We start from the raw sequence: 22,825 nt of genomic DNA on the forward strand, positions 1-22,825 counted from the left end.
CGTGGTAGTTTTATTTATGCGACATCAGTTCTACCTTCTAATGTTTAATATTTTCCGTCAAAATGCAGAATCGAAGCATTCAATTCTTTATTGGTCAGCATATGCGTGCCAATCGCTTGGATCTCATATCCATTTCAGATATAGAGAATGTTATCAACCAAGGGGCAGAATCCAGTTACAGCAGAGAGAGAGATATTATTCCTATTAGAGGTACCATCCTTGAATGAATTTGTGGTGCCATATTTTCATCCTGGACTCTGATAAAACCAAATCTGTTGTCTTTCTGAAATTTCAGAAGTTGCAAGATGACAATAGAGTAATGATAGCTGATGGAGTGGTGCATATGATATCATAGGAGCACATGGATGCAGATATTTGGGATATTAGAGGTTGAAGGTACGGATTTCGCAATTTATAACCAATTTATCTTTCGTGAAATGCAGTGGATAAAATTTCATAGAATTGCAGACATGAAAATCTTAATCCAGAATCCTGGTATGAATTTCAATTCAGCTGGATTCTCTAGTGGGGTTTAACTAAGTCGACATCTCCCTCATCATTCTGGGTTTGATTCTTCCGTGGAGTATTCTAAGCGAAAGAATTTGATTTCAGACACGGCCTTAGAACACTTGTGACCTGACATTAAAAGAATGATTGAAAAATCATGTTTATTTTTGCTTGTGATACGCCCAAGTCTTGCAGTCTTCAAGTTAATTTTTCATTTAATGAACAATGCAGAATGATTTTCAGGAAGCAGAACCTCACTCTCCAGAGTTGACGCATCTGCTTGCTGGGAGATCATCGGGCTAACTTGACATGACAGAGTTCTGCTGTCAAAGGAACTTTAATTTCTCCCCTTCAAGTTTTATTATTGTCTATACTGTAATGCCAACCATATCATGTATTTCATTGACAGTATTGAGAATTTTGTTCATTAGATGGAATGAACTTCTATTAGCTCATCCAATGTTTGCCTTCTGAAGTCTCAAGAATGTGTTGTGCTCTCGGTCAGTGGATTCCCAATTCACTTTTGTCTAAACAGTGAATATTTCACTTTTCAACATTTCAATTTTCAAGGAACTGTAAAAACGTCGCTCAATATATTCGAGTCTGTATTTTGCTCACCAAGTTCACAAGACAGATCAATCCTAGCAGATTTCTCATTTCAGAGGCAGAATGCCGAGAAAAAGTATGCCGCATGCAGAAATCCCTCTTCTTTTTTTTTTTTTTTCTAAACCCCTCAATTCGAATTTTGGATTCTTTTTCTTTTTTGCAAGGCAGATAGATCTTTCGTCATCTAAGTATAACTAGACCCAATCAACGTCACTTTTTTTTTTTTTGATGAATATCAACTTCACTTTTGATGCGGCCAATTAAACCTTTCTCAAACTACCTTTTTAACAGGGGAAATGTTCTTGGTTAAGAAAAAAAGGGGGAAATGTTAAAATTTAGAAAGCATTAATATAATTTTTTATTTAAATTATAGGTTTTGATTTTTCAAAAGGTAAAATAGTTTATATTTTTATTTTTTATTAAATCATAAGGATTAATGTTTTAAGTGAAAAAGAAATTTGAGAAATCAAAACTTATAGTTTAAAAATTTGAAAGAATCAAAACTAAAATAGCAATAAATTTAAGGGACTAAAAATTGTATTAACTCATTTAGAAAAGAAATCCATAAATCTTCTATTTACTTTGATATATAATAAAATATTTTTGTATATAAATAATAATTAGTTCAGAATTATTTCAAAAATATGACAGTTTTTCTTGAAGAGTAAAATGTATATGATTTTGTGAAATTTGTATCAATAAAAAAGATAAATTTTGTCAATCCTTAATATAACATTTGTTCAATTGAAAAGTCTCGCAACAAATGCTTAAACAATTACATTCACATATATTCTTTCCATATTTATTATCGAAGTTTTGGACAAAAGCTTACAAGCATACAGACACTTGGTATTTGTTATCCACCTTCATACCGACACAGAGACCCTTCCACATGCTATCATCTGATCAAAAACCTTCATAAAACATCTAAATAATTGCATGTATGCTTTTCCCCCCTTTCAGTAATTATCACAACGCAAAATATAAACCCTCTTTGAATAAGAATTAGAAAATGGGAACCACAGATATTTAAAAGCAGGTTTTGATGAACCCAACAGCCAACATTGAACAGATGTTGGACAAGTTGGATTACCGGTTAAAAAAATAACTTGTTTTCAATTTAACTGGTGGAAAAATAGATTAGATGAAATCACTTATAAATACTTTTCACGTAAATCAAGACAAAAATTCATCTTATATACTTCTCTCGTATTCTATAAACTAAATTGAAAAACTAATATAAGCCATTTCAAAAGGCATTAAATTAGGTAATGTGATTTATGTTTGATTGACTATAAAGTTTGTGAAATTGTTTGGATTATTATTAAAAAAGTAAGATTAGTTGTAAAATGACCAAAAACAATATAAATTTTATTAAATATTATATATTTTGTTCTCTCTTTTCTGCTATATTCTAGTTACATTTTTTCATATATTTTCTCTTATTTTTATCTCATTTATTATAAGAACATATTTAAATCAAAAATATATTTATAACCTATTTATCAATTTTCATTAATTTTAATTAATTTTTATTATCTGCAAATTAGTTATTTGAAACTTATAATAAAAATAATAAAGAATAGTAAATTCCTTAAAATTATTTTCAAAATCAGAATTGTTCTTAGTACTGATTATTTTATGGGTAAAGTAAAATTAAAGCATAAGGAGTTCATCGTCTTCCCGCTCTTCGATTTAAATTTGCTTCCTTTCCACTCCGTTTGCCATTTTGATCTTCTTTAGCTTTACTTGATTAGTTGTTCTGCTCCACGAATTGCATCTTCGATTAGTTGTTCTGACTGCCATAGTCGCCATTAGTTGCCACTTGATAAATTCTCTGAAACCGTAATACGTTCATATAGTTTTTCGCATTTCAATCGGAGAATCTCCAAACACTGAGATGGTTTCCCAAAATCAACCCAAAGAAGACAACCCTAAGAAGCAATGGTCCTTGAGAGACTTCGAGATCGGAAAACCCCTAGGAAAAGGGAAATTTGGTAGAGTCTACGTCGCTCGAGAAGTCAAGGTTCTCAATTTAAGAACTCCCTTTCTTTAATTTTGCCTGATTTGTTCGGAACTCATGCGTTCGCTCAAGATTCCCGAAATTGTGATCAAAATATTTGACTCCACATTGTTTTATACTGGTTAATTTTGTAAATATCTGGTTTTCTCTTTCACTGTTTCACTGCAACTCTGTCTGGGCTGTAGCTTTCAATGCTGAATGTTCATTTTTATGGTGGATCAAAGAAGATAGTCTTTTTACTTTTCTTTTTTCTTTTTTTTCCCTGATGGGTTCGTGATTTCTTACTATGAATTCCTCAGTGTGTATATTTCTCTTTTTTGCTGGTACTGAATCTACATGTGATATTCAAGTATCCCCTTCGTTGAATTGATTTGGAATTACCAACTCGGCTAGATGGCTATTTATGGATTTTTTTTAATCGTGTTATTCCTTTCAGAGCAAATATATTGTGGCACTTAAGGTTATTTTTAAGGAACAAATAGAAAAGTACAGAATTCATCACCAACTGAGGAGAGAGATGGAGATTCAGACCAGTCTTCAGCACCCCAACATTCTCCGTCTCTATGGCTGGTTTCATGATGCCGAACGGGTTTTCTTGATACTTGAGTATGCTCATAACGGTGAGCTTTACAAAGAGCTCAGAAAAAAAGGTCATCTCACCGAGAAGCAAGCAGCCACGGTAAGTTTTTGTCACCTGTCACTTGCTACGCATCGCCCTGCCCACTTCTGTTATTTTGACGACTTGATTCACTATCGAGTCTTATTGATATGGCCTCATTTAGGAGGAAGCCTGACCGTCATATATTTGGAGAGTGTACATTCATCCTTCAAGGCATTACCTTGCATTATTTAGTTTCGAGAAAGCTGAATCAGAGCATAGGAAGCTATGGTTTGTTTTGTGAGTTTATTAATTACGTAACTGAAAGAGAGTGAATCGCATATGCATAGTCTGAAATGTTTACGAGTTTTAAGCAGTGATGTTTATGCTTATAGTAGCTATTAAATGAACAAGGCTGCTCTGGAAAAATTTGAAAATGTGGCAAAAATGAAATAGAAATTCACAAAAAACTTCGTCACTTATTATCTGAACATCTTATAGGAAAGTATCGTTTTGTACTCCCCGTATTGTTAAATTGACTTTAACATTTTTGTGATAATTTTAGTATATTTTGAGCCTCACAAAGGCGTTGGCATATTGTCATGAGAAGCATGTCATTCATAGGGATATAAAGCCCGAGAATTTGTTGCTTGACCATGAGGTACGTCAAATATGACTTGTATATTATTACCTTTGTTGTTTCCTCTTTGCAATTTTCTCTGCTAGTAATGTAGTTTTTCCCATCAACTTAAAGCAACTCAGCCAGAGTTGGATTTTTCAATAGAATCCCAAGCATGTAAAGTTCGCAATTTCTTCCGAATGATTTTTGCATCTCTGGCCTCTTCAGGGTTTCTGTTGGAAATACATTTTCTTTTCCTGAAATATGACATGCATGACAGTATATACATTTATCTTCTGCCCACTGCTTTTTCTTGCCCAATCCCTTTCCATTTCTTCTCTTCAACTTGACAATGATTGTAACCAATAAAAAGAAAATCAAGGAGCATTTGATCCTCAAAATATTGATTTCTTCTGCAGATATAAGATGAAAACTTTCAGTAACTAGTTGGTTCCTGTTTAAAATATTAGTGCCGTTTCTAGAGTACCCAATGAATGACTATGGTATAATTGCAGGGTCGCCTTAAAATTGCAGATTTTGGTTGGTCTGTACAGTCAAGAAGTAAGAGACATACTATGTGTGGAACATTGGATTATCTAGCACCTGAAATGGTAGAAAACAAAGAACATGATTTTTCTGTTGATAACTGGACTTTGGGTATACTTTGCTATGAATTCTTATATGGTTCTCCCCCATTTGAGGCTGAGAGTCAAGTTGACACTTTCAAGAGGTAATGAATTGCATGTGTGGTGGTAGATGTTATTGTTAGCTACAAATGAATTATTCACCCATTTTTAGGCAAGCATGTTCGACCAAAAAACAAAAGGAAGAAAAAATGTTGGACACCAATATTGTCATGGCCGGTTCTGGACACGAACATATTGTGTGCCCTATTTTTATATGTCTTCTTTTTCTGGTGAAAAGCGAGAGTTTTGGTCCAAAACACACGTGGAGATACAATATTGTTAATCTCTACGCACTAATTAGTGAGGAGGTTAACAATAACCATCCATCTATACATGCTCCACCCGGGGCTATTTTACATTATTTGATGCTAGATGTGACCACATTAGTGTCTATGCCTCAAACTATTATAATGAGTACGCATATTACATTATGCAGGATAATGAAGATTGACCTAAATTTCCCTTCTACTCCAACTGTTTCTTCAGAAGCCAAAAATCTGATTAGCCGGGTATTTTCATATTCATATCCAAGCAAAAGCAAGTATTTTCAGTGAAAAAATTTAATTGCCATTTTCTGAATGCAATGTGGAAACTGATGCAGCTCTTGGTGAAAGATTCCACGAGAAGGCTATCACTTCAGAAGATTATGGAGCATCCTTGGATAGTCAAGAATGCTGATCCTATGGGTATCTGCAATAAATAGATACACACATTCAACCACTGGCTTTGAGGGATTGTCGAAGTTAGAATTTCGTATCTGATATAAAATGTGAGCGGAGTGACTATTTGTGGGCATGTCTTTGATGAAATATGAAGGTCAAAAACTGTGCATCTAACTGTTATAGGATGAGTTTTGCAACGGGCTGTAAGGAAACACAATGGTGTTGTCTGAGATTCCTGCACGATGTATTGATTAGGAATTTAAGATACATTAGCTTAAAGTTATAAACTAGGATTCTCTCCCGTATAGTGTTAACTGCCAATTATCACAAATTAAAACCCATTTCTTTCACCTGAGCTTTGCAAATATGGATGTGAATGTAGAAAATTGATTGAAAGGATTTCGTGCGGTTGAATGAAGATATTGCGACACACACTAACAGGTTCACAAGAATTTCGGGCTTATTTGGATTGTAGTTTGCAACGGTAAAAGCTTTTAGGAAAGTGTGAAACTAAGGTTTGTAGCTTATTGCGGCTTAAATGGTTATTTGGATGGGTTAAAGTCTAACCAATTCCTGACCTTCAATATCAGTTGGACTCAATAGAGGAAAATTTGACTTTTTTCATTTTATACTGCAGTTTCAAATGGTAATCATTAAAAATGAATATTAAAAATATACCAACTCAGATTTGTCTTCACATTTTTTCCATCTGTCTCATCTCCTTCTTTAGCATAATGGGTTTTTATTCAAACCAAATAAATTTTAATTTATATTCATGTTTGTCTGTTATATATATTTAATTAATTATTTATAATATGTTTTCAAATTTTTCTCGGTGACAAATATTTTTATTTTATAATCTCACAAATAAATTTTTATTTTATCATAATAATTTTAGGTATTTTGTAAACTATTATCATATTAAAAATATAAAATATCAAATATTACTATTCAATAAAGTCCATGCCATTTTCAGTCATTTTAGAACTAAACTCACTTTTCTATTTCATCTAAATCACTTTTAACTTTTTCAATTGACTTTTTATAAGCACTTATCCAAATGTAACTCACATTACGCTAGCTGATTTTTACTCTAATTTCAATTACAAAAGTCAGTTACACTAGAAGTCAGTTTTATCTAACGTCAATCCAAACACACCCTTGTAATCAAGTTGGAGTATGGATTGGAGAAACATTATGGAGACCCATCCTTGTATCACTTTAGATTGAGTCATTCTTATTCAAAATATTCCATATCTCAGTAAGCCTCAATTTAGTACTTCAAATTTTCAATTAGTTACACATATGCCATTATTATATACACAGTTTTTTTTAGTACATGTTCTTTTAAAGGCATTTTCCTACTCTTTTTCTTGTTTAAAAATATAATGCATTTTGATGTTTTCTAGGAGTGATTAATGAAGTTTTTCCAAAAAATGTCCTTGATAAATATTTGAAACTAACGAGATCTTCATATTTATTATTAAGTTACCATATTAAATAAGAGTAGATGTGGAAAGAGTAACTACTTTATAATGTTATCGACAGTATTTTTGGAAGGTGAAAGTTAGTTACAAATGCCTTATAATTTTGAAGGTAAAGGGAGGCAAGATAAAGAAAATGGAGACTGTAATTGGTTAGCAAACATAGATGCAATCAACTAAAACGCAAACTTATTAAGAGTGATATAACATGCCAATGCTTTTACTGTATAATGTCATAGAAACTTTTAAGTTGAAAGTCGCATGTTCAAGTTTACTTATAAATCTTTATAATCTTAAATGATTAATGTCAGCCTGTGTAATTAAAAAAAAAAAGGTGATATGGCATGTCCCTGAGCCGTTGATCATGTGGACGACTTGCGTTGGCAATTGCCAATAGTGTATAAAAAGTAAAATCACGAAAGGTTGGAACCACGTGACAATTCTGGTGACTTAACGGTACAAAACAAAAGTAATGGTACAAAGTCAAGTTCTCGAGTACTGCCACTTATGTACATCTGACAGAATGATACGTACTATCCTTAGCCCTTACTCCAACCTATCAAAGATCACATGGACATGCTTACTGGTCCTACTCCAAGACGTTCAGCAAGAGTGTTAGAGCGCACATGAAACTAATTATTATCGACTAAAATGAGGTCTAAACTATCATCAGAGGATGATAAATCGAGCAATGATTTTCATTTTCCTGTCTTGCTAGGGTCTCCAATTCCAGCTCCCTTTCTAGCCCCACTACGAATATAGCATACCTCAAAGTTAACGCATGGACATCAAAGTACGAACTCGTTTTTCTCTGTCTGCCTTCTTCGCGCTTGGTGTTCTCTTTAGTTTCTGCAATTCCTCTCTCACAACTTTCTCAACCATATCAATGGAGTTAAGGAGCTTCTTCTGTGGTGTTAGAAATTCTGGTCCTTCTTCAGACTGATTGGTGATATCAAGTAAAATTTTTGGCAACTTACAACCAGTAGGTGTCCGGAACTTGTGACCAATGGTTGGGATTGGAGAGTCTGCAGGAGATTGATCTGCCGGACATGGACTAGTAGGTTGCTGTCCTTGGTTTTCTCCTAGGCGAACTCTTCTCCTTTCAATTGCCTAGAAGCAGAGATCCATGTCAGTTAACATATATCAGACAGGATTAAAAATTCTTCGAAAGTAACAAAAGCAAAAACATGACACCAAAAACTGACGGGACCATACAGTATGCTGCATGACAATTGGTTCATCTGGCACAAATGTAGTCTCCGATAAAATATAAGATGCTTAGGGATCCATTGATTATTAAGTAAACATATGTAAGGATGACAGCTATTTGATGAAACTGACCAAAAGGAACATCAAGGCTTTCATCGTTGCAAGTTCAATTTTTTGAAATGCTTTTGAACTCTCTCCCCTATTTCTGTTTTTGGAATTTTTGGCCATCTTGGCTCCAACTCCTCAGGCAACACTAGTTTAGTGTAAGACTAAATGATTTAATAGACTAAATAACCATAAGCCCTGTCCCAGAAAGTATTTAAAAACAACACTCTCGTATGGTTTTAGTGCATTCATTTTGTCAGTGTGGATTTCCTTTTTATTCTAATTCGTAAGAACAAGCCATCCAACTGAAATTCAAAGAATAATTAAACGTCTAATTGGTTATCATTCTCACCCAAATTAAATCCAGCCCCCAACACATGCCAACAATATCCGCCATTAATTCAGAGGATTAAACTTCACGCTTAAAAGGGGTTGACGTCAGATCATTAAGAAAGGCTAAAAAACATGCAGAATTTCGAAAAAATTTTACATCATTTCTTTTTGCTTTTTACGAATTAAGTTGGACAGCAGCAAGACTTCGACTCAAAATTAATTATCGAACACCCGAATACGGATGCTTGATTTTCTACCATAGCAATAAACCTGAAAAAGCAGCTATGTATAGGAATGCCTCTTACCCTCACAACAGCGGTGATGTCACGAAGCGGAGTTCTTGGGTACCAAGAAGGTAGCACGCTCCGCGATGGTCGGACCCTTCCCCGCCGATCAGTCCAAGATGGACTGTTCCTGTCAATAGTAGGTGGTCCGTTTCTCAGATTGCCAAAACTGCCGATGACGCTCCCCCCAGCTCGCCTACCCCCCAACCCGGCTGCTTGTCCTGAGGTCGTCCAGACAGTATTCACTCGACTTGGCGTGGATCGAAATAAAGCCGAATCCAACTCGTCATCTACTATGCCCATGACCCCAGATCGCCGGCTAGTGAATACTGCCGCTATGTCCACAGGCTGTGGCCGTCTGTCTCGTGATTCCGGCATACTTACCCTTCATAGTTAATTTAAAGTACATGAATATTGTAAGATCGAATCAATAGGATCGGAAAACTAAGACAACAACGGCATTCCCATTATCCGGCAACGTTTTATACAGAGGGATCCAAGGAAGACCATGCAAGAAGAATAAAGAGCAAGAGAAGGAAACAGTTATTTACCTTGGAACGGCAGGGTTTGTCGATGGTCTCTGCTAGTGAAAGAGGAGTAACGAAGGGCGAGTAGAAGACCAATGCGGCTCATTTTTTTCAAATGGAAAAATGGGCGGTTTTATACAAATTGCAATTTGGAATCTCAAAACGGCTCGTTTTCATTTTGAATTGTGTGCAGAGCGGATCCAATCCAAGTAACGGTGAAGAATCTTTCCCCGACAAAAAAAAAAAAAAAAACCAGAGATTGCAGAATCTTGACTATGATCTGATGAGTTGGCCAAAGAAGATTGCGAAAAATGTCAGAAGTGGGATTTGAACCCACGCCCTCTCACGAGGACCAGAACTTGAGTCTGGCGCCTTAGACCACTCGGCCATCCTGACACTGGATGTTGGGTGTGTGTAAAGTACAATAGTTATTCTCAATCGAACAGTACATTATTTTCATTTTGTCTATTTGATTTATTTTTATTTAAATTTTTTTATCAATTTTGATTTTTATTATTATTATATATATTATATATATTATATAGTATATTATTATATTATAAATTATAAAGTATAGTATAAAGAAATAATTATAAAGATATAAAATCGAACAGTCCGAACATCCTCCACCACCCCCCAAGCAAATTACCACCTTCACCCCTAAATATAAGATATAATTTATAACATAAATTATACTGTAAACGAAATACAGGTAACATTACTAAATAATAAGTAAGCCTTAATTTTGTGCATATCAATACGTAAATCATATTCACTAGTATTAATTATTAATTATTATATGTCCTCTGTTAGATAAAGTGTTGGACGGTAATAATGATAGAAGAACTAGTTTCATGGGGAAAAATATTAACAACAGTCTGTACTTAGGTGATGGCAAATTATTAAATGTCCTGAATTTCACGAATTAATCGTCCTAATCACAATTTAATCCCAAAAAAGGACTAAATTTCATGTCTCAGGCATTGGCTCATTGCCACCACTTCCACAATTTTGCAGAATTGTTGCTTGATGACACCAGGAAATTGAAACCGAAAAACCAATTAAATGATCTCAGAAGGTAGTAGTAACTTTTATTCCCAAAGCTTACACTCTGATTTTATCTTCCGAAATTTTTTATTTTCAATGTCTGTATGTACGTAGGTAGTTATTTTAATTCATCAAGGAATAATAGTGATTGTTCATGCCACTCATTCACATCATAACTGAATCATTCCCACCCGTCCAACTTTGCAAATTGTTGCTTGTAGGCTGTGGCCCTGGGAAAGAAGAAGCAAGAAAACAAATAGAAAAGATCTGAGATGCAACTTTTAACCCCAAAAAATTTTTTTGGTATACATTGACAAAAATTGATTTATAGCGCATAGATTACTCTCACAAAGTGAGGAAACAGGGAAAAGCCCAACTCAACACTTCATGTCAAATTACATTATGTACAAGGGCAAAAAGAATTTTTCCATGAGGCTCATCCTCTTCTTTTTTTCTTTGTTTTTCAGGCCATGCTCTTTCATTACAATAAATGCAGCCAGAGACATGAACGCTGCACCATCAACGAATTTTGATGCTTTTTTTTTTTTTCCTTTTTGTTTTACCTGCATCACATCGGAGATGCACAAGACCAAGCCTCTCGGCGCCTCAAGCTTCTATTCAAGATTGCCTGCTGGTTTCACGCACATTGGCCTTCTTAAGTCGGGGCAGAAAAGGCTAAGTGGGCATCATGTGAGCTTGTTCTGAGATTCAGATCCATTGGCTGCAGCTTTCATCTGCTCCAGCTTCTTCCGAAGATAGGCCTGCTTTAGTTTCTCTCTATGAGCGGCTACCTGCTCCTGCCTGCGCAATTTTATATCAGAAGCCTTTTCTCTTGCTCGATTAGCTTCTTCATGTACTTCCCTGCAAACCATAATTCAAAAGGAAATTATAGAACCAGCGATGATAAGACATTAAGGACAATTTTATCCATGATAAACGAGAGAAAAAAGTGAGAAATTATCAAAAAGCGCGTCAATGAGAAAACAAACTCTAACAATAACACAGAGCGTAAGGCTTGTTCCCTTTTTAGTGCTCAAGAATTAAAGAATTTACATCGCAGTTACCAAGCTTCTTCTAACCAAGCCTACCTGCCCCGCCTCCTTTGGCCTTTTTCTCATGACATTTAATTTATTCCAGAAGTCCAACCTGGAAAGATTTGTCCTACTAAAGTACACTTAGGCTGTGTTTGGGTGACACCTCAAACCATGGTCTGGGGAATAAATCACCCAAAAACCAAAACCATGATTTTGGGCCAAAACCATAGTTTTGAAAAAAGCAAAAAATTTTTGCTTTTAGAAAAAAAAAAGGAGAGTGTGAGAGCCTATAGGATATGTATCTTGTTATTTTTTTTATAAACATATTTAATCTTATATTTTATAAATATATATACATATTAATTATTTATTAATTATATTATCTTATGTATTATTAATTATGTTAATAAAAAATATATTATTCACAATTTTATTCCTTCAAATTAAAATATATCATAAAATCTATTTTTTCTGTAATTATCATATTAATTTATGTCTTTTTTTAGTAATTTGTATATATAAAAAGTGCTTCTGATAACAACTATCCAAACACTCTCACTTCTCAAAATCACTTTTTCATAAAATCTATTCTTTCCAAAATCTATTCTTCCCAGAATCTATTCTCCAGAATCACTTTTCCAAATCACGGTTTGGTTTCATCCAAACACACTCTTAATTTATTCCAGAAGTCCAACCTGGAAAAACTTGTCCTACTAAAGTAGTAAAATCTTTCCACAGCAATTTATGCCACTTGTTATTGGACTAAATACGCATGTTCAAAGAAAAAACACTGCAGGAATAAGAACAAGGGGAAAGTAAAAGAATCCAAACATTCTACTCAATAAACACTCAATCTGAATTCAGTAGAGAGCCATGCCAATACACAAAAAAGCATTGATCTCATACCTAATAAAGCGCTTGTGTTCAACACTGTCAACTGTTCCAGCCGTTCGGGCAGAGGGTTTGGTGTTAAACAACAAAGAAGCATCATTATCACCCTCTTCATTTTCTTGTGGCACTGTCTGAGAGACACCGTGGCTTTGGGGTGGTTGTGACTCATCCTGCTCATACCCCTTTCGGAAAAAGTCCACACAATACTTTTCTTGATCCTCTTCATCAGATAACTCTCCCTTCACTAACCTATCGTACAACTCAGCTTTTCTCTCTAGTGCTGCATAGCTAACTGATCCATCTTCAACTGCTTTTAGCTCAAGTTTGTCCCTGCATTATGGTAGAAAAAGAAGTTTCAGCATAATAAGAACAAGCTGAATAAATCCATCCTGACATGTTGACATAATTAAGATAACAAATAAATCAGTAATGCTAAGCATCAAATGGAACTTGCTGCCTCAACAATTACCATCACTCTTTTCAGTATTTTTCCTCTCTTTCAACCATCATTTAGCAAGTTCGACACATTTCAGAAGAAAATACATCTTATGGGTCCAACTAATCCTACTTACTAAAATTGGCGCATAACTTTTAGAAGCCACATTCAACTGCTTTTATGCTAAAACTAATGGCAAAGAACCAAAATCATTCGACTGAAAAATGCTTGAATCCATTCACTTTTAGTTCCAAAAACTCTTTCCAAGTTTCAGAAACATTCACCGAGATAAAATGTCTTCAAATATAGTCGAAATTGAGATCCAGAGTTGTTTTGATAGCAAGTCAATAATTGGGGTCCGTTTATTTCAAAGAATGTCATCTAACAAGACATGATGATCATTCATGGCTTATAAACACTCCTGTAGATTTATTAGATATAAAGATATATATACAGACTAAGCCTTCCATCATAAACTAAGTTCCCTCAACATTTTATCAGTGGCTAAGAGAACAGAGTAAGAAGACAAAAAATTCACAAGTGCCCAACAACGTCAGACCAGCTTTATTATTTCCGAACCCAATCCAATACAAATAAGTGTTAGCAGTAGCAACACGAATATCATTAAAGAAAAAAAACAAGATTATACAAAGAAAAACATACTTGAGATCACGGGCATCGACCCCAGAGTTCTTGGCGGAGAGAGCATCTTTACGAACAATCTTCGACTTTGCGCGTTGGTACTCAACCTCCGGGCCCGCTAATTCCCGAGACTTCTTGGACTCTTCCTGAGACCTGTAGAGATGAGCTTTCAATTCCATGATCGACGATGCCCCGACGCCCGCGATTGCACGGTGCTTCTTGGGCATTATCGACGATTCCGTTAGCCATCCCAGCGATTCCACCACCACCCTCTTCTTCTTCTCCTCTTCCCCCATCGAGAAATTGAAGCAAAACACCACGATAAGAGAATCCGACGCTGAGTATGAAGCTATAGATCTAAAGAAAAACCCAGCAGTATGATCGAATCAGAATCAGGATCAGTTGAATCCAGGAAACTAGGTTTTCGACAGCTTCATCACCTAGGCGGTTTTGTTCGCCGGGCTCAATGGGTCGACCGAACAATATACGAACATCCATTTTTATTTTAAAAAAGAAAAGGAAAAGAAAAGAGAAAAGTCTAGCAGTTTCGTCGAGTTGAACGAAATTGATAGCAACACAATTTATTTATCTAGGCTCTTTTAGAATTTGAAAATCGATGAGAGTTTGGCCAAAAAAATCGATGGGAGTCGTGAGAATAATATATTCTAAATAAAAAACTATGTTATTATTCATATTTTAATTGATAAACTCATGAGAGTGAATTAACAAGCTAATAGGAAAAGGTTTTAGTTGATAACTAAATTAATGAGATAATATGATCTTCATATAAGATCAAATTATTACAAAATAGTATTATATAACAATTTTTAAACTAAAATCATGTGTCACTAAAGTTTTTATACACACTAGTATTAGATGAAATGATGAGCTTATATCATAATTTTGTTGTGGACAACTATTAACAGGTTTATAGGTACGGATTAATAAGTCAATAAAAAATTACTAACAATTCAATGAGTGTTAGTTGACAACTAAATTTATAGGATAATATAACTTGCATGTAAGATCAAACTAGAACAAATGAGTATTATGTAACAATCTTTATGTTAAAATCAAATTATATAACTTGTCCATTAGGGACAGGGATAATAACATAATTTTTTATTTAAAATATATTACTCTCAGATATCATGGAACCTCTTCTTTATTTTGAAATTTTAAGGAATCTTAAATTAATAAATTATGTTACTTGGGACGCATGTGAGATTTTCTCCACATTCTAACTCAAATTGGTACCACTTGATTTTTGAAAATTGGGCGGTTATTTTCAACGTGATCTCTAATTTTGTTTATCGTGCATTTAATATTATAATACTATTTTTTAGTATACCCAACCCATTCATATTATTTTTTTAGTTATATCTAACATTGTAATGTTTAAGGTATTAAATAGATAATAAATATTCCTCCAGTTATAAATATAAGACCTCTTTTGTAATGTAAATTACATTATAAAAAGAGTCTTATATTTAAAAGTGGAAGAGTAATATTAGAGTGTTGCACAAACTTGGAAGATATAATGAGGGTATTGATGTTACTTTGAAAATTGATTTGAGTTATCAAAATCTCATTGTCTTAAACCTTAATGTATGTATATTTATGAATTATAATTTGGAATAAGTGGCATTTCTTGGCATTTAATTATTGTTTGATTATTACTACCATCTTTTGGTATATCTTTCTGTACAACTATATATGATATTTGGTATTATTTTATTATTTACGTTTTTGTGTAATTATTTCAAAATAAGGCTAAAAAAACTTATGTAACTTCTTTAGACTTTAAATCACGTATTGAAAGTTCGATAAACTTCATTAACAAAAAAAAAAAAAGGCAATTACACCTTTTGTTATTTTATTCATGGTCTACAACATTTATTTATAAATTTTATATTGATACATAATATGGTTAATACTATTTTTATTTTTTGAAATTTGATTTTATTTTGATTTTAGTCCTTAAAATTTAAAACCAATAGCTTTGATTCTTGAAATTTGACATTACTTTAGATTTTGTTCCTGTTTTAAACAAGTGGTTTTCATTCTTGAAATTTAATTTCATTGTATGCCTTTTTAAGATTTTTGGTCCCGAAAATAAGGGTTAAAACCAAAATAAAGTTAAGTTTTAAAGACCAAAACACTTGCTTCATATTTTAGAAACTAAAACTATTAGTTTCAAATTTCAGGACCAAAAATAGTAGGAAGAATTATAATGAAGTCCCAAACAAGAAAAATAATTAAAAAACAAATCTCATAGGTTATTATTCTTACTATAGGACTTGTCATTATAGTCCGTTGATGTTGTTATTGTGATCTTTTAGTAATTATTTCTCTTTTGTGGGACTTGATTCTAATTTCCTCAAAATAGTATTAACCCTATAAAATATTATTAATGTATTTATAAACATGAAAATTATAAGCAGACAGATTAAAACGGCTCCAGACGCTTTAATTTCTTTGTGCAAGCTTTAGGTTCCTTTACAATATGCATCTTCATCCTGCTAATTAGAAACAGAAGGTGGAATCTTAATACGTAGTTTTTCGTTATAACATTCAATTATAATTTTATTTCAATTATAATTTTATTTGGATAAGTAGAAAATTTTGAAGAAATGGAATTTAGGAACTCACAAGAATTAAGACACGCTTCAACATTTAAAGAACACTCATAAAATTACCAACAAATCAACTTATACTAAAATATTTATTATATTGACATCAGGATTCAAAAACCTTCATTAGTAGGTCCTTTGTTCGGCCAGAAAGAAACTGCCAACAATCAAATCCATTTGATAATCATAATGATAAGCTCACAAAATAATATCACAATCAAATATTCATCATGATACAAATTTAAAAAGAATATACATTAAAAAAAGAAGGATGAGAAAAAGTAGAAGCATAAACTAACAAAGCTTCACTTTTTCATGAATGCACTCCATCAAAGTCTGCCTTTCATTAAGATCATCTCCACCAGTCCAAAAGATGACACCAACAAGCTAAGATAATGTAAAAATGAACCAATCCCAAATATTTTGACTAGAAAGAATACTAAGGATATCCAGTCAAACACAAATAAAAATATAAGTATGCGCAAGGTAAATGTCACTAAAATTTTCACCTACTAGCACACTCATATATGTATATGTGATTGACTTTTAAAGTCAGAGGGTTTTAATACCTATCATCTATGCATAACATAAAAATTATATAACAAGTAATCACACGATTATTCATATAATCCGTAAATAGTATGACTCATTTCTTAGACCCTATACATACGACACCAAGTATCCAGTACAACCTGGTCTGTCTTAAAAATAGAAGAAAAACGAAGGATTATGAGTCAAACAAGCTAGCAAGTGCATTAGATTTTGGAGATGAGACTGGAATCATCAACTCTTTATGGTGGGTATGACTTTGTGGGATATGGATTTGATGAGGATTATTGGAGTGGGCAACATTAATTGATGAAGAAGAATGATGAGTGGCAGTGGGTAGAATGAGAGTTTGCTTTTTCAAGTAATCCAATTTGTCTTGAAGGAGAAAAAGCAAAGCAAAGAAAGAGACTTGTAAAGTGAAAAGGATGGTCCAAAGAGAAGTGCTTTTCAAGGTTCTCTCATGGTAAGCCTTTAAGCCTGTGTATATATTGATGATCCCCACAAGTGAAACTATTGTTCCTACTATCCAATGCACTATGTACCAATATCTCCTCTCTTTCTTTCCCCTGCAAATAAGATTATATTCTTTGTCACAAACATATATAATGATCACTTCAATTACTAAATCAATATTAAATATATTAAGAGCTACATGAAATTTATTTCACTGTTCATCTTGAGTTTTATATATATGTAAATGCATTGGGCATATTCTATATTTTATGTTGAATGGAATATAAGTGATGAACCTGTGAGGCCTGAAAAAGCCAAGGAAGGCTTGTAGCAAAACAGCAGCATAAAGTGCAAGACCCAGTCTTTGATGGCTGTTATCAAATGAATTCTCAAACTTCTTCAGAGACATGGCTGCTCCAACCGTAGTCAGAAGCACTGAAATCATCTGTTTCATAAAATATAGGAGAGAAAAAACAAATATTAATTAATTGTTTGACAAGTAGAAATAATATATAATTATCTACAATATGTCAATTTTTGTTAGTAAAATATATAATAAATTACTTAGCAAGAATAGAATTATCTGCATGAATTGAGAAACTTAAGAAAGGATTGCTTGCGAGTTAGTTTCGAAGGAAAATGAAAAGCAACTACGTCTAATTCTTCAAAAATTTAATCTTGGGATTTATTTTGTGTCTTCCTTTTTGGATTGGTTAGGTTAAAAGGATAATATATTTAACTATATAAAATCAAAGCAATCATTTCAAATCTGTAGGGTCAAAGAAAGAAAAAAGCCATGGGCACCGGCCACTCAGTGGAGTCTGATTCTGTTTAAAACAAAGATCAACACTTGAATGATTACAAAAGCTAACTGTCAAGAATAATCTTACAAAAGATTAATTACCACAACACAACAGCAATTCATAATCTTTTCTTTAAACATTGTTTTCACTAATTAATTAGTAATTAGTGAAATGGATAAGTTTTCTGAAAACAAAAGGATCGAGAGGATAGAAAATTGATTGAACCTGAAAAGCAACGTGGAGATAGAAAAGAAGTGAAGTTCTGTTTGATGAGGAAGGTTGTTGTGTAATATTTGAAATTCTGATAATAAGAATCCCAAGAGGCAAGAACAATCCCATTGAAGCCCACAGCAACAATCCATGAATTGTAATATCAGATATCTTCCCACTGCTCACCTGTTCATTGTAACAAAGACATATAAAATATTCTGCGATTTAATTCAGTTAAATTTATATTTAACTATCAATTAACACTGACTCTTGCTCATAATAAAATACACACACACACACACACACATATATATAACTTTATATACTCTCACTTGATAAAAAGACCAGTGCATTGGAAGCAATTGTAAGTTTGAAAATGGTAATATGAACTCTTTAGAATATATCATTTTTCAATTAATGTTATCACTTTCCCTCCCTAAATACATGCATATAAATCATTCAACATTAACGCAAAACAAGTATATGTATCAGTCCAAAACAATTATTAGTAGAAGAAGAAGGAAGGGGGGAGGGGGAGGAGGAGGAGGAGGAGGAGAAAGAAGAAGAATTGTATTACCTTGTTGGGAATGTGGTCAATATTAGTGAAGTTGTGAGTTGCAAAGCGATTCAAGTGGGGAAGATGAGAACAGAAAGTGAAAGGGAGAAGATAAAGAGAAGCAGTGAGGACCAAAATGCAGAAAGCGGTGGGAGATATAAGCATTCTTGAAAACTTTAAGGCACTCATCTTGGAGTTACATGCTATAGCTATAGGGCATATGATTGCTCTTGGATTGGGATATATATGCCAAAGAGCTAGGCATTTTAATACGTGCCAATGAGGGCCATGCATTTTAACCTGTTCAATAGTGGAGCTTTTCTAAAAGGGGATCCAATAATTGCGCATAGTAAAATCCCAGTGAGTATATGGGGATCTAAATGTGATGTTTTGAAAGAAAAGGGGGGTCTCAAATATTGTCAACAATGGTTAGGTTAAGGAGGAGATACTCAGTGATTCTTAAATGCTTCCTCTAATCTTAAATATAGAAGCTAAATAATTAATTTATAAATATTAAAAAAAATTGTTAAGTTAGTTATTTATAATAACCAATAAGGATGACCCAGAAATTTTTTTATAAGTTTGGGAATTGCAAAGTGGATCAGGGTTTTCAAATTGATTAGAGTCTGAGTTAGCTTGGATCCAAATTATTTTATTACCTCTTATATTTATGTATATAAAAGTTACTTAACTAATTTGGATAGATTAAAAATATCAAATAAATCACTTAATTATAATAAATATGACATAATATACTTAGCATATTCTTATACAACATTATATTATATATTAGTTTATAAGTTAAGTAAATTAGTTTGAGAAAAATGATAAATATAAGAAACAAATGAGATTAGGATCTTATATTTATAACCAAGTTCAAACTCATAACTATCTCTTATATTTTGGATCTAAGGGAGTACTAGATATTGGATGGTTCTTCTTAAAAATAAAAATATCAAAAATCTTAACAAGTTGCACCGTAAATGAGTCATATATGGTGCAGTTTGTTTTGTCAAGCCCCAACCTACATTAGTTATCATCATCATTTGTTTAACTACTTCTATTTAGAGCTTTTCTTATCCACCACATCACAAACACAAACTAGGACAACTAATTGCATAAAATATTGCTTTTAGACTTTTGTAATGCAACAAGTATTTAGATTTAAGTCAATCATCTATAAGTTTATCTTAGATTTAAAGCTGTATTATTATTATGACAGAGAATAGTGGAAGGCATAATGATAAAAGTGGATCACTTTTTTCATTCGATAGTCCTTAGTTTTTCTTTACTCATATCTCTGATTAGCTCAATGATAATCAAAATTAAGACTTCAATGAAAGAACCTTGCCATGTGCAGTTAAAATGGCATTTGCATATATCTTTACATTTCAATTGGACACAAATTACCAATGTTCGAATTCCAGATGCGTCCCAATAAGAAGATGTAGCAAGAAAAATAGGGCAAAACCACCTAATTATTTCATGCATGTTTAAAAAAAAAACACTTCAAGTATTTTGTTCCAGAAACATTTAGTATAGTTCTTAATATAAAAACTAATTTGACTTTCAATTTAATTTTAAATATAAGATCTCAATCTAACTTGTCTATCATATTTATCCATTTTCTTAAGATAGTCTAGTAATAGTTGCACATGCCAATATTTTATCAAATGACACTTGATTTGCAAAAAAATTTTAGAAAAGACAATACCTATATATTATAAATAACTAAATTAATTAATTTTCTTAATCTGCTCAAATTAATAACTAGTTTTTATATTATGGACCGAAGGTAGAAACTTTAACCAATACTCTCATGTGCCGCATTTTCCCACTACTCCCAATTTCTTCTCCTAATGAATAGTCAAATTAGTAAAAGAAATTAAAATTTAATATCTGACATTATTCATTAATGCTAATTCAAATCACGTCAAGCCATATAGAGAACAGAATTGTCCCTACGCGATTATTTCAATTCGTAATAACCAAGTTCAAGATCCTATTTGAATTGTGAGTCATCACTACTTTTTTTACCAATTACTACTACCCATTTAATATATTATTAACCACGCCTAAATCAAGCCAAACACTTGATTAAAAAATTAAGTACTTTGAACCCTTGGTCATAATTAAGTACTCAGTCTTTTGAAAAGATGAAATTCCACACACTATAAATTAAAATTATCCAAGTTTAAAAATTAAATTAACATGATTAGGAGTCGTAATTGAACAATGACAAAACACCAACACGCACTTAGGGAAGTCATGATGACTTAACGTGTCTTTATTTCATGAGGAAAAATGTGCATGACCTATCAGATTAGTGGTTGTCCCTAACTCACACTCTCTTTCAAAAGAATTAGAAAAAATAATAAAAAAGACCGTCGAAATAGAAAAATTATAAATAAGAATCAATGACAATATTAGTATGGATTTTGACAGCAATAATATAGGTTTTAACAACAACTTTTGTAAACTGATCCCTGTGTGTAATTTTTCTATTTCAGCGGTCTTTTTTTACCATTTTCTCAAAGAATTACTCCTCCAATCCTTAATATAAAATATAATTAATTAATCTGAGTAGATTAAAAATGTTAGCTAGATTAGTCAATATGATGTGTTTTTTTAAAATACTATAAACATCTTTCTCAATTTCTTACCTTCCTCTCTTACTTGATTATTATTAAGGGAATATAAATAGGGTTAATGTGGAAAAAAAATTGATAACATGTAAAATAAGTTTTACATATAGAATCAATATTATCTTTTCAATCAAGTCTTACAGTAAAAACCAGAAGAATACTTTAGTTTTTTTAATAAAAAAAAAGAATTATTTTTGGTATCGATATCAATATAATAGTCTTGTAGCCTTTAACACAGGTGCTCCACTATAAGCAGAATATTATGTTTAATCTCACTTACAACCTTAAATCGTTACAGTCTCCTCAAATTAAAGACAAAAATACTTTTCGATATCCATCACAAGAGAGTGTGAACACGTGACTTTCGAAATTATATAAGTGAATGAGAATACAACGTAACTTTTCGTTAGTGCCATCTTCTTTTTTCAAATGATTTTTCAACACATTTTTCTCTTCTCCGATTCCTCTTTGAAAGCTAACGATTCAATAATTACATAACCGAAAAGGTTTTACCTATACTTTTTTATTTTAATTTATTTATGATAATATAATTAGATTTTTTATTCCTTTTGAATACTATTGTTGCTTCTTATAGATTTTATATCATTTAGAGCAAACATATATATATAGAAATATAAAGTATATAAATACAAATATTTATAAATATATCTTCCGTAATTATTCAACTGATATATAATTTTAACAGATGATTATACGATTTTGTTAATGAAATGTTACAATGTTTAACATTTTAATTGAAGAATTGAGGGCAAAAGTTCAGATATTTAAATTTATATAAATGACTTGCAACCATTAACGAAAGAATGAAATTCGTTAAGTAATTTAAGTAGCGGTTTAATTTCAAAAGGACAAAAAAAATAATTGAATAATTAAGACATTCCTTGAACGAATCATGAAAACATATATAAATGATTTATGCAAAATAGTAAATAACACCAAAAGAAATTGCAAAGATAAGCTATTAACTCATTTATCTAAATATTTATAAACCATATATAATTTTGGCATTTGTTTAATTAATGTTGAAGCGGACAAATTAAGCCAAATTAAAATGATTTTTTTTTTTTTTGCTAACGAAATCAAAATGATTACAGTTCGCATTATTGTCAAAGATTGGGCAACAAGTCAATATCATCATAATGTAACCTTTGTCCTTAGTATCACTAATTGCAATCATGTTCATACCGACCTTTTAATGCACAAAATTAAATATTGATAATTATTTTATTTTATTTAATTTTTTTTTACAGTATTAGTTTTTA

The 22,825-nt window shown here is 32.3% G+C and overlaps 4 protein-coding genes, 1 long non-coding RNA gene and 1 other non-coding gene across 6 annotated transcripts; 2 read left to right on the forward strand and 4 right to left on the reverse strand.

Moving 5' to 3' along the window:
• The first annotated feature begins 192 nt into the window (after positions 1 to 192).
• LOC114724815 (uncharacterized) lies at positions 193 to 909 on the forward strand. Its single transcript, XR_003738354.1, has 3 exons — positions 193 to 210; positions 296 to 396; positions 739 to 909. It is a non-coding gene; the product is annotated as an uncharacterized LOC114724815 (long non-coding RNA).
• Positions 910 to 2,820: 1,911 nt separating this feature from the next.
• On the forward strand, positions 2,821 to 6,049 carry LOC114724912 (serine/threonine-protein kinase Aurora-3-like). The gene is made up of 6 exons (XM_028911369.1): positions 2,821 to 3,139; positions 3,573 to 3,815; positions 4,300 to 4,395; positions 4,869 to 5,083; positions 5,476 to 5,548; positions 5,641 to 6,049. Exons 1-6 carry the CDS (start codon positions 3,014 to 3,016, stop codon positions 5,740 to 5,742), a joined length of 855 nt encoding a protein of 284 aa, XP_028767202.1. The 5' UTR covers positions 2,821 to 3,013; the 3' UTR covers positions 5,743 to 6,049.
• Positions 6,050 to 7,689: 1,640 nt separating this feature from the next.
• On the reverse strand, positions 7,690 to 9,749 carry LOC114724921 (protein POLYCHOME-like). Its single transcript, XM_028911380.1, has 3 exons — positions 9,668 to 9,749; positions 9,138 to 9,501; positions 7,690 to 8,295 (listed from the first exon to the last, which is right to left on the reverse strand). Exons 2-3 carry the CDS (start codon positions 9,492 to 9,494, stop codon positions 7,960 to 7,962), a joined length of 693 nt encoding a protein of 230 aa, XP_028767213.1. The 5' UTR covers positions 9,495 to 9,501; positions 9,668 to 9,749; the 3' UTR covers positions 7,690 to 7,959.
• Positions 9,750 to 9,955: 206 nt separating this feature from the next.
• TRNAL-CAA (transfer RNA leucine (anticodon CAA)) lies at positions 9,956 to 10,039 on the reverse strand. Its single transcript has one exon. It is a non-coding gene; the product is annotated as a tRNA-Leu (tRNA).
• A 957-nt stretch (positions 10,040 to 10,996) lies between these two features.
• Positions 10,997 to 14,129, reverse strand: LOC114724900 (uncharacterized protein At4g18257-like). The gene is made up of 3 exons (XM_028911359.1): positions 13,715 to 14,129; positions 12,631 to 12,945; positions 10,997 to 11,551 (listed from the first exon to the last, which is right to left on the reverse strand). Exons 1-3 carry the CDS (start codon positions 13,987 to 13,989, stop codon positions 11,377 to 11,379), a joined length of 765 nt encoding a protein of 254 aa, XP_028767192.1. The 5' UTR covers positions 13,990 to 14,129; the 3' UTR covers positions 10,997 to 11,376.
• A 2,902-nt stretch (positions 14,130 to 17,031) lies between these two features.
• On the reverse strand, positions 17,032 to 19,086 carry LOC114724833 (cytochrome b561 domain-containing protein At4g18260-like). Its single transcript, XM_028911285.1, has 4 exons — positions 18,919 to 19,086; positions 18,357 to 18,527; positions 17,625 to 17,773; positions 17,032 to 17,441 (listed from the first exon to the last, which is right to left on the reverse strand). The coding sequence occupies exons 1-4, from the start codon at positions 19,084 to 19,086 to the stop codon at positions 17,054 to 17,056; spliced, it is 876 nt and encodes a 291-aa protein (XP_028767118.1). The 3' UTR covers positions 17,032 to 17,053.
• Between the last annotated feature and the right edge of the window lie 3,739 nt (positions 19,087 to 22,825).

This window comes from Neltuma alba, unplaced genomic scaffold, assembly GCF_004799145.2.
Source record: "Neltuma alba isolate B1F8T4 unplaced genomic scaffold, ASM479914v2 tig00002385_pilon, whole genome shotgun sequence".
NCBI classification, from domain to species: Eukaryota; Viridiplantae; Streptophyta; class Magnoliopsida; order Fabales; family Fabaceae; genus Neltuma; species Neltuma alba.

What these genes read in the sequence shown, in the direction of transcription:
- LOC114724912 (XM_028911369.1), top strand. Translation starts at nt 3,014, where the DNA reads ATGGTTTCCCAAAATCAACCCAAAGAAGACAACCCTAAGAAGCAATGG. An exon ending in ACGTCGCTCGAGAAGTCAAG is followed by an intron (nt 3,140 to 3,572) that starts GTTCTCAATTTA and finishes TATTCCTTTCAG; the next exon opens with AGCAAATATATTGTGGCACT. An exon ending in CAAGTTGACACTTTCAAGAG is followed by an intron (nt 5,084 to 5,475) that starts GTAATGAATTGC and finishes TACATTATGCAG; the next exon opens with GATAATGAAGATTGACCTAA.
- LOC114724921 (XM_028911380.1), bottom strand. Translation starts at nt 9,494, where the DNA reads ATGCCGGAATCACGAGACAGACGGCCACAGCCTGTGGACATAGCGGCA. An exon ending in ACATCACCGCTGTTGTGAGG is followed by an intron (nt 8,296 to 9,137) that starts GTAAGAGGCATT and finishes CTCTGCTTCTAG; the next exon opens with GCAATTGAAAGGAGAAGAGT.
- LOC114724900 (XM_028911359.1), bottom strand. Translation starts at nt 13,989, where the DNA reads ATGGGGGAAGAGGAGAAGAAGAAGAGGGTGGTGGTGGAATCGCTGGGA. An exon ending in GTCGATGCCCGTGATCTCAA is followed by an intron (nt 12,946 to 13,714) that starts GTATGTTTTTCT and finishes ACCATAATGCAG; the next exon opens with GGACAAACTTGAGCTAAAAG. An exon ending in GAACACAAGCGCTTTATTAG is followed by an intron (nt 11,552 to 12,630) that starts GTATGAGATCAA and finishes TATGGTTTGCAG; the next exon opens with GGAAGTACATGAAGAAGCTA.
- LOC114724833 (XM_028911285.1), bottom strand. Translation starts at nt 19,086, where the DNA reads ATGAGTGCCTTAAAGTTTTCAAGAATGCTTATATCTCCCACCGCTTTC. An exon ending in TTGACCACATTCCCAACAAG is followed by an intron (nt 18,528 to 18,918) that starts GTAATACAATTC and finishes TACAATGAACAG; the next exon opens with GTGAGCAGTGGGAAGATATC. An exon ending in GGCTTTTTCAGGCCTCACAG is followed by an intron (nt 17,442 to 17,624) that starts GTTCATCACTTA and finishes TCTTATTTGCAG; the next exon opens with GGGAAAGAAAGAGAGGAGAT.